We start from the raw sequence: 10,436 nt of genomic DNA on the forward strand, positions 1-10,436 counted from the left end.
TGATTATCTTGATTTATTTCATATTTTAAATACGCTATATTTTCCAAATATATAAAATATAATCGCTTATCTATCTTGAGCATTTGGCGCTTGCTGTCGCATGTCGCACGTGTCATATGTCAATATCCTATTCTAACTTAACCTAACCCTAATCCAACCTGCCTGCTCGGAGTTGCGCCGATCAGCTGATCCGCAGAATACAGCTGATCATTGACGTTTGTAGCAGTTTAATTGTAGTTTTATGGTTTTATCTCGTCATTGTCAAAGGAGACAGCCGATAGTTCGTATAGTCACATTTCTCACGGATTTACAACGAAATATTATCGAGAGCTGAAGGTTATAATGCAAACGGAGACGAAGCGCGAGAAGCGTAACTGAACTCTAAAGTCGGCAGACTCGGTCTTCTTTTGATATATTTATTTTATATTTTTGAATTACATCTACGCGTAATTTATATCGCTATTCCGAGATCGAAGGTGTTCCAGTTACAGCACTGGCCGTGCGAATTTGTAAGGAGTCTGTCACAGGGGAATTGCAGCGCATCAGAAGATTTATCAAGTGCGGACGTTAAAAAAATTTTTGAAAATTTCTGACGAAACTAACCAGATTAATAGGTAATAATTTTTAACACAGTTTTGTATTTATTCAACGACGTTTATTCAATTTACTTGCGGAAGGTTGAAAGGAAAGAATCAGAAAGCGGCAAATTGTTACTAGCCGTATGATCTTCGAGTGAGAAGAGTTGTCTGGTCGTGCGAATTTGCAAGGAGAAATTTGATAGACGTGCTCCCAGCTGATTTCTTCCCACGGCGCTTCCCGAACTGACTCATGACACATTTGCGAATCGATCTCATGGCCAAACTCCAGTCGATGATGCGGCGGAGGTTCCTCGCCCGGGCAAACGTCCTCGCGTTCCTGTTCGCGGCAGTCTTTGTCTTCCTGTGCGTGCGCTACTATCTGCCAGAACGGGAATGTCAACCGGACCAACAGACTCGGGGGAGTAAACTCAAGTATCGGCTGATTGCCCTGATCCTGAGCAGCCCAGACAACCTGGAGCGCCGTAACACCATCAGGAAGACTTGGCTGGCCGAACACGACGCCACAGTGAAGCACTTCTTCGTCGTCGGCACTCAGGACATCCTACCCGAGCAGAGGAATACTCTGCAATCAGAGAAACAGAAGTTCGATGATCTGCTACTGTTGCCCAGGCTGCAGGACTCTTACGGCACGCTGACAAAGAAGGTAACAGTTTGCCGTGTGATATTTTATTAATATATATTGTCAGTTATATATCTTATCATAGTAGGGTTTTGTTTGCTGTAATTCTACAATCATGTCTAATAATCAAACTTTGTATTAAAGCTATGATATATTGTGTTTACATTTTATTATTATATATTAATGATTAATGATAAATTACATTATTACTTTTAAGATCAACGAAATTTCTGTTAACATTGGAATCACAGATTTGGAAACTATGATTTGTCTGTCCATTTAAGTCTACAAATTTTATAACTTGACACCATGAGATAGGACGCTAATAAATCAAAGAAAACACATCACGAAGACCACCTAGATTGACAATATAATGGATAGAAGATCTCTTAGTGTAAGATTATGCCATTGACATGCGAATTTAGTTATTCATTAATTTATTCATTGAAAAGGACCATATTTATGGTTGAAATTTTAGAACGTTTGAATCCATTTCATGATTATATCATATTAATAAATTATCAATCAGCTAACATCAACCAGCTAGGCTATAACAGCTCTGATTTTGTATTCTATTGAATTTTATTCAACATAGTCAAAAACATATTATAATTATAATGTTAACGATATATGTATTATTACGTAATAATCAGGTAAGGCATCACATCAGCCGCAGTCTCATCTATTGCGTATTCTTTATTTGTAACATATAATCATTATTTATCATCAGTGGCGAATTAACGCATAGGCAAACAAAGCAAATTTGAGGGGGCGGCAAATTTTTCAAGACAGGAAACTTTCACACAGTTGAGATAAATTTTTATTTTTAATTTGTTGATCTAACGTTTTTGCACGAGTTACACTGAGCATATTTTATCAAAAACGATATTTTATATGTTTTATATGTTATATAATATACAGTTAAAAATGTATTATATTTATATTACTTATTAAGGATTATTGAATGTTTTTACCAGCTAATGCGGGGGTATAAATAATTTTTTTTTATCCATTTTCCCTTTTATTAAATTTATAAATTAATGAAGCCACCTGGGGGTGACTAAATGCTTAATCCGTCACTATTTATGATATAAATGTAAGGATCGATGAGAACAAATCTAATTAAATAAGAGAATTCCTATATTAGATCAAAGCGGATCTTAGCGCTTAAATATTTCTGTGCGAATTTATATAGGTACATATTTAATTCTGAAATCTACGTGCCAAAATCTTTTTCGATCTTGTAATGCAATCATGAGCAGAACTAGAGTAGTAATATCAATTACTACTCTACTGTTGACACAAGCAATTTAATAATTTTTGATATAAATAAGCATCTCAAGAATATTAATAATTAAATTAGATTAATGAGAATCTAATATCAGCAAATAATTTTATTACGAAAAATATTATCATAGCCAGGGTTTGAATCTGAAACTCCCGACTTTCCAGGATGGAAAAAAACGTAATACCAACGAGTTCGACCACCGAGATTCAGTAATATTTATCGCAATAACCAATAACTAGTAAACGAGCATCATGTTTCAAGGAGACGCGTGATAAACAATATCATACGAATTTAAGGACGAATAAGAATAAATTTAATTAAATAAGATTTCAATACGCACGTTGTAGCTGTAATCAGATATGTATTTAAATTCACACAGAAATATTTAAGCACTAACAAGACCCGCTTTGAATGAATATAGGAATTCTCTCTTATTTAATTATAATCACTACTTCTTTGTACAATATATATTTATTAATTTCTAATTGCCAATCATTCTCAATAATGTTATTATTATTATTATAAGGTTCTCCACACTCTGAAAGCCGTCCACGAGCATTACGACTTTGACTATCTGCTGAAATGCGACGACGACTCGTATGTGCTGGTATATAAGATCCTGAAGGAGCTCGACAAGTGGCAGAGCAAGGGCACCAAGCGAGAACTCTATTGGGGCTTCTTCAACGGACGGGCACAAGTGAAGAGGAGCGGTCCCTGGAAGGAAACCGATTGGATCCTGTGTGATTATTATCTTCCTTACGCCGTAGGTGGCGGATACGTTCTGTCTTACAATCTCGTCGAGTTCATCGCTAAGAACGCAGACATCTTTAAGTGAGTACAGCTGCGAATCATGTATAAAATATTCTATATTTAACGTATACTTTGATGTACAGTTTTCTTAGATTTCTTCATATAATTTTTCAGAATTTCTATATAATTTTTTACAACTTTTTCTTTAGAAAAGTTCTTAGAATTTTTATATGAACTGAAACCTTTTAAAAATGCTAGGAAAGTTTATAGATTTTTCTAAAATATATGTGAACTCTTTTCTAAATCCTTCATATCTGTGAAATATTCCAAGACTTTGAAAATTTCTCATTTTATAATTTTTGAAGAAAACTTATGAACTGTTAAAATTTAAGATATTTTTTCAGAAATTTTCATAACTTAATTTACTAAACCTACATATTCTTAAAAATATTATGTGTGTGTGTGTGTGTGTGAGATTATGAAAATTTTTTTCACCAGTGCTGCAGTGTTCCGCTTACAATTAGACATTTAAATAAAAAAAAATTATCATAAATTCTGAATTTATTATATGATACGTATTTACGATACGTATTCTTCCAGATACAAAAGGCTCAAAAATAGATTTCAGAGTTATTCTTTACACTGGCGCCCACCTTCTGTCTTAGAACTTTGTATGTTATGAATTTTTCTTTTATTATATGTCTAAACGGAACATTGTACACTTTGCATATAAGATTCTGCATATAATGAAGAACAATAATTTTGTATGCTCCCTGGAAAAAAAATTCTCTTATTTTTAAGAATTGGTCTTATTTCAAATTTACGAAAATTTCTGCAAAAATATTTTAAATTTTTTTAAAGCTGGCGAACATCAAGAGGAAGCACGTATGCTTCGATATAGAATACAGGTCGCGCGGTTGTTCCAATCAGTACATAATTACGCACAAACTTACGGTTTACAAACGAAATTGTCTTCAGAAATTATAAAGTGAAAAATTTTAAACAATATTTCACAATTCATGAAAAATATATCAATTCGTATAAAAAAATCTGAGAAATATATATTTTCTAAATTTTTTTTATTAAAATTATTCTGAAGAATATTTTATATAAAGAATTATAACAAAATTTTTCACAAACTTTACAATCTAGCCTAGTCTTAATCAATTCTTTCTGTGCTATTTTTCTTTTAAATTCATGCACCTGCACAATCCTAGACTCCACAATTCCGAAGATGTCTCCATCGGCCTCTGGCTTGCACCGCTGGCGAACATCGAGAGGAAGCACGATGTACGCTTCGATACGGAATACAGGTCGCGCGGTTGTTCCAATCAGTACATAATTACGCACAAACTTACGGTCCAGAATATGCTGAGTATGCACGACTATTACCAGGCCTCCTTAGGCGCACTGTGTCCTAAAGAATTTAGGAATCGCATGAGTTATCAGTACAATTGGACCGTACCACCTAGTCAGTGCTGCAACAGACAATCCGGTATCCCTTAATGCGGCAGGGAGATTTCTGCCACTTCTAGTTCTAGTCGCGTTTTTTAATACTTGCTCAGAAAACATGTTTATCTCATACATTTGTAACGGCTTCTATTTGTAAGCTTTCTATTTATGTTCTGACTTATTAGGATACATTGATATCAAATGCTATAAAAATGTAGCCGTTTCTAAGAATAAGCAATTCAAACAGTATTATTGAAGAAAGTTGCGAAAGTTTATAGCGAATTCGTGACATTTCATCGAAAGAATTAAAGCAACTTCAAATCTGAATTTTATTCATTACTCGAGCATAATTGTACGACAGCGCTATTAAATAATTAATTGAAAACGTTTGTAAATATATATTTTGTAAATATTTAGCGATGAAAAGGTAGACATAGACAAAATAAGTTTCTCGATGAACTAAATATATTTTTTTTAATCATATTGCCATACTTCGTTTATAATACACTTTTCATCATCAACAGGAGTTTACTTCATGTATATAAAGCGTTGTACATTCTTAACGTATAAAAACAATAACGTTAATTTAATATACTAATTAAAACTGTAAGTCGATAATAATAGTCTTAGCGAGTGAAATCACAGATATATTCAAGAAACGGCCGTGAAAAAAGGCGAAAATGTAAAACGCGATTTGCATTATCAATAAGTTACTATTTTAACATATAATATAAAGAGAATGTGTTGTGAAGCGATAGCGAGATGATGGCCGATTCTCAAAACGTTCTCCGTCTGTGATGGGTTTACATCCGAACTGTGCTTCCATTACATCTAAAATTAATAATAAAAATTCACTTACGATATTTGAATCAATAATAAAATTTTATTTATGTATCATCCATTTGATACATTTAAAAATGAGATCTCAAACTCACTATGTATACGAATTATAGTCGCTTCAATAGATTCCTTTTAATATAGAAAAAATCCGCAATGTAATTCTATAATGATAAAAGGAAATTTAATTTATTACAACAATCATTTCTGGAGACATTATTTACAGACATTATTATAACGATAAGCGAATATGTGTTTGCGTGTCACATATTTATTATTATATGCGTCACGTAAAAATAAAAGAATTGCTTCGTTATTAGTATTAGATGCAAATGGAAATGCAGTTCTACACACTCTCTCTCTCTTTCTCTCTCTCTCTCTCCCTTCTCCCCTCTCTCTACTTCTCTCATAAATTTTCTATCGTCCTTTTATACAAAAGTCGATTTACTTTCAATATGAAACAGAGTTTTGCACTAATCTCTTCTTCAAATAGGTGATGATCAACAGATTCATTTTTCCAAGGTTTATTTCTTTTTGCGATCTTGCGTACATTTGGGACAATACCATTTTCCTTTAGGTTTTGTTGTTAAACCCACGCAGGCAAAGTGGAACCATTCTATAGGGCACTAAAATGAAAAAAAGAATTAATTATCTTGATCCTGTGATAACGATTAAATTAAATTAAAATAAAAATTGAAAAAAATTCATTTAAAAAAATAAGTAACAAAGTTTCGTTCGTTTAATTTCTAATAGATATTGCAGTAAAAAAATTTAAACAAAACTTACATCTGGATTATCACAACCAATCATTTCTCCATATGATACTTGATGACAAAGACAGTAAGTCGGTTCGTTAGGATCGACAGGCATGTCAAGAACATCAGCTGGATGGCCAAGTGCTGTTGCATCTACCTGGGCGCCACTTCCCACAACGCCAGTGGACGATGCTGAAGCTACTGAGCCACCTGATATGAATATATATACATTTATAATAAAACATAATAGATTAACATTTAAAAATTTATAAAATTGTAGCAAGTTGTATTTATAAAATTGTAGCAAGTTACAATTATATAACTTGATTAACATACCTTTCTTCTGTTTCTTTCTCGCATTCTTGGCTTCATCCTCACTGCTAACTACCGTACCCTTCTTCCTCTTCTCCTTCTCCTTGAGCTTCTTCCTACCCTTTTTGCTAGCATTGCTCTCCTCCTGTGCTCTATTGCTGTTTAATGTTTTGTCCTGTATCTCTGCCTCAAATCTTGCCAGATCTGAATCCAGTCGTCTGATGTGCTTATCGACTAATTCGTAAGTTTGAATAGCTAGTTGGACTTTGTCATCTCCGTATTCCTTAGCCTTGTTAAAGAGACTTTGTATATGAGCGAGTTGTTCTTTTTTCTTTTCCGGCAATTCCTTCTTCATATTCCTCAAGTAATCATCTGCCAGTTTATCAATATCTTTCATAAGACCCTGCGCTCTAGCATCTAAGTCACGCATTAGTGTAAAATTCCTCTGTAATTCGATTGGCAAATGCTCGAGACCTGCAACGCACATAAGTGAGAATCAAATGTATGTGGTCATCTCCAAATCTATAACTATAAGGAATTAATTTGAATGTTGTATTATTATCTGAGACTCTTTTAGTCAATAGAAGCATTTATGTAGCTTAATATAATAGTCGATAATATAAAAAACAAGTTGTTTTAAAATTAAATAAAATTAAATAAAATCATTTTTGTAGAGAGAGAGAGAGAGAGAGAACGAACATCAGTGGCATTAAAAATCAATATTTTCACAAGTAAATAGTCAATACTGTTCCACTTCTATTTTCTACAATATTATAATTTGGACTATATTATAAAAGTAAAAATGTTTAAAGTATTTAAAAATATATTTTATTTAACTGTTAGCAATGTTTAATGGAACATGGCAATTATATTATCAAAAAAGCAACTAAACTTCCTGAAGTCATTTGAATCACCATTATGATTGTTTATAAGTTGAAAAAGGATTATGCTCAGTTTTATAGGAGAATTTGGGCTCTGGATGAACAACTTTGAGACATGCCTAAAATTTTAAGGTATCAGAAGAGAATCAAAAATTCCATAAGCCTAACTTTATAGGAGAGGTTTCCTGAGTGCTCCTAGAACATACATATATTGGCCACATTTCAATTAGACAATTAAAACCTTTTGTTTCATACTTTGAGTGTCTCTCTCCCCTTTTCATCGATTAATATATATCACTTATAATTATTCATTTGGGGTCCAAAAAAGGTTTTAGTTATCTTCGTCAAGATTGAACATATTCCAAATACTAGATGATTCGAGAAATCGAATAAAACTAGTCCTACTTGATACATAATACATGGTCGTAATAGCGAACTTTGAACAGCTGTAGCACTCAAGGGACTCATTTTACAAAGTTGTGCATATGGAACTTTTTAATCCTTTTTTGATGCTCTACAATCCTAGCTAGATCTCAATGCTGTTCAGCCGGGGCCCAAACTGGGCATAGTCCTTTAATCACGCTATTAATACATATTACAAATTATCATTGAAAGTGTGCAGAGAGATGATCTTTTTGGCCTCAAGAGTAACCACAATAGCGATTCAAATGACCTTAGGACATTTAATTGTTTTTTGGCACTTCTTAATAATATAAGAATTGCTAACAATGGTTAAATAAGATATATTTTTAAATATAAACTTCAATAGTTTACTTTTATAATTCAAACTGAAAATTTTGAAGTAAAACAATAATGATTACTTATTTTTGAAAATATTAATTTTTAATAGTACTTATATTAGGCCTGTTCCTTTTAGCTGAATTTTTGCACCAGTTCATCTTTTTCCTCTTCTTTCTTCCTGGAAAGAAAAGAAAGAAGATGAACTGGTGCAAAAGTTCAGCTAAAAAGAACAGGCCTATTTTTTATAAAAATGATCTCTTTATTTAATTTCAAAAAACCTTTTTTTATATTAGTGACCATTTATATTAAACTACAGAATAAAATTTTACCAATAGTAAAAAAATTCTCAGATAATAATGCAATATTCAAATTAATTTCCCTACCTAGTTATCGTTTTTACGATAACTACTTTTGATTTCCTGTACATCGATTTTAAACAATGGCTGTGCTTCAGCAGAAAAAACTAATCAGTTAGCACTTAGTAATTTTTTAATATGATTGGTTCTTGCCTCTAAGTTCTTTGCTGGATCTAAGTATAGGAATCAATCATATTAAAAAATCGCTAAGGAAGCTTTCCAACAAAAGATACAGAATGATACGGTATGGCACGATGAATCGTTACATCCTTGTTCACCAATGTTAAACAAGGATGAGTGATCGCTGTGTCGCACAATGTTGTTTGTTGGAAAGTTCTCTAAGTATTAACTAATTAGTTTTCTCTGCTAAATATACACACACAGCCAATACAAACAGGACTATTTTGCATGTTTGTTATATGCTTGTACATTTAAAGGAACTATTCTTTGACTGCACTGAACCACAATAAAACTTTATATTTTGCTTTTATCAAATATTTCATATATATATGTATATATATGTATATATATATGTACATATATGTATATATATGTATATATATTTCAAGTACAGCGAGTGTAAACTACTTCAATTACAAGGAAAACTACTAAAACAAAAATTAACAAGAAGTAGAGTCTGATTTTAAATGCATAGTCTAATTTTAAATTCAAAAATTAAATTCAATACTAAAATAACTGTAATTGCATATAAATTAGAGACTTACATATAAACTTAATAAACACTATACCTCTCAAAAAAGTTTGAACAAGATATTAGAAATTATTCTTTTTCTTTTCCAACTTTTATTTTTGAAAAAGTTAGGTTAGGTATCTAACAAAGCAATGTCAAATCCTTCAATTCAAACACTAACAAAAAGATTTTTATAATTTCAATTCCATTGAGAAATAAATGTAATTTCTCGCAATGCAAACAAACAAAAATTTTAGAAGATATAGAAAAATTTAGACACGAGGAAAATCGGACCAAGTAAATAAAAAAAATTAGAACGCTCGATTATCTTCCACATTTTCTTACTATACCTTCATTCTTCTTTCGAAGAATAGAAGAAAAAGGGAATATACGAATTTGAAGAAATAAACTAGCACGTACAATGTATGTATGTGTACGTACATACAATGCCAATACTCACTGTCGAGATAATGCTCTAAATACAACGCGGTCGTCATGGCGATAGCGTCGTATCTTCATGTAAACAAAAGGTATTGTATAAATAATTAACTTTTTCACGAAATGATCAACGAGAAATAACGGCAAAATAAATATTCGTTCAACTGACAACGATCCTCGATAACGAACACAGATAAAACACGACAGTAGCCATGATTGACTACCATCATAGCTGCCAACCATACATCGGCTGCGTTCGGAAACGTCGCTCGGATGCCTCCAATGCCTCGGATTCATCATCTGTCCTTGTTTAATGCCTAATTCACACTGACGCAGCAAGCGTCAAGCAGCGGAGCAGCGACCAACCAGCAAGGCGATAATGGGTGCATTCAGTACTACAATCGCTCACTGAGCGCTCAGTGAGCTCTTGTACCTATTTGGTCTATATTTTTAGTTCTAACGGAATATGCCAATCAGATGCAAGAACTCACTGAGCACTCAGTGAGCAGTGTAGTACTGAATGCACCTATTGTTTACGCCACTGTAAATATCGCCTCACTGATTGGTTGCTACTCCACTGCTTGACGCTTGCTGCGTCCAGTGTGAATTAGACATAACATTTAATGGCTGCGTTCAGCAGAGGCCGGAATCCATAGTTCGTTCTTATCTTAAGCAATGTCTTAAGCTGGTTCTACATTAGTCGCATCGCAGCGTCGC

The 10,436-nt window shown here is 32.9% G+C and overlaps 2 protein-coding genes across 3 annotated transcripts; one reads left to right on the forward strand and one right to left on the reverse strand.

The window, feature by feature from the left end:
• The first annotated feature begins 550 nt into the window (after positions 1-550).
• beta3GalTII (beta-1,3-galactosyltransferase 6) lies at positions 551-5,133 on the forward strand. Its single transcript, XM_018457724.1, has 4 exons — positions 551-614; positions 678-1,242; positions 3,033-3,337; positions 4,474-5,133. Exons 2-4 carry the CDS (start codon positions 829-831, stop codon positions 4,760-4,762), a joined length of 1,008 nt encoding a protein of 335 aa, XP_018313226.1. The 5' UTR covers positions 551-614; positions 678-828; the 3' UTR covers positions 4,763-5,133.
• Positions 5,134-5,730: 597 nt separating this feature from the next.
• On the reverse strand, positions 5,731-9,925 carry Ing5 (inhibitor of growth protein 5). Of its 2 annotated transcripts, XM_018457065.1 has the most exons (4): positions 9,742-9,925; positions 6,637-7,086; positions 6,332-6,510; positions 5,732-6,171 (listed from the first exon to the last, which is right to left on the reverse strand). In XM_018457065.1, the coding sequence occupies exons 1-4, from the start codon at positions 9,776-9,778 to the stop codon at positions 6,070-6,072; spliced, it is 768 nt and encodes a 255-aa protein (XP_018312567.1). In that variant the 5' UTR covers positions 9,779-9,925; the 3' UTR covers positions 5,732-6,069. The 2 variants fall into 2 exon arrangements, with proteins under 2 accessions (XP_018312558.1, XP_018312567.1); XM_018457056.1 differs by having other exon boundaries at positions 5,731-6,171; positions 6,332-7,086.
• Between the last annotated feature and the right edge of the window lie 511 nt (positions 9,926-10,436).

The sequence above is a fragment of the Mycetomoellerius zeteki genome, unplaced genomic scaffold (assembly GCF_001594055.1).
Source record: "Mycetomoellerius zeteki isolate Tzet28-1 unplaced genomic scaffold, Tzet1.0 scaffold114, whole genome shotgun sequence".
NCBI lineage: Eukaryota > Metazoa > Arthropoda > Insecta > Hymenoptera > Formicidae > Mycetomoellerius > Mycetomoellerius zeteki.

Bases quoted from the DNA above. Each gene is read 5' to 3' on its own strand.
- beta3GalTII (XM_018457724.1), top strand. From the start codon at position 829: ATGACACATTTGCGAATCGATCTCATGGCCAAACTCCAGTCGATGATG. The intron at 1,243-3,032 runs GTAACAGTTTGC...TATTATTATAAG, and splicing joins ACGGCACGCTGACAAAGAAG to GTTCTCCACACTCTGAAAGC. The intron at 3,338-4,473 runs GTGAGTACAGCT...GCACAATCCTAG, and splicing joins AAGAACGCAGACATCTTTAA to ACTCCACAATTCCGAAGATG.
- Ing5 (XM_018457056.1), bottom strand. From the start codon at position 9,778: ATGACGACCGCGTTGTATTTAGAGCATTATCTCGACA. The intron at 7,087-9,741 runs GTGAGTATTGGC...TGTGCGTTGCAG, and splicing joins TTTAGAGCATTATCTCGACA to GTCTCGAGCATTTGCCAATC. The intron at 6,172-6,331 runs GTAAGTTTTGTT...TTTTCATTTTAG, and splicing joins TTGGTTGTGATAATCCAGAT to TGCCCTATAGAATGGTTCCA.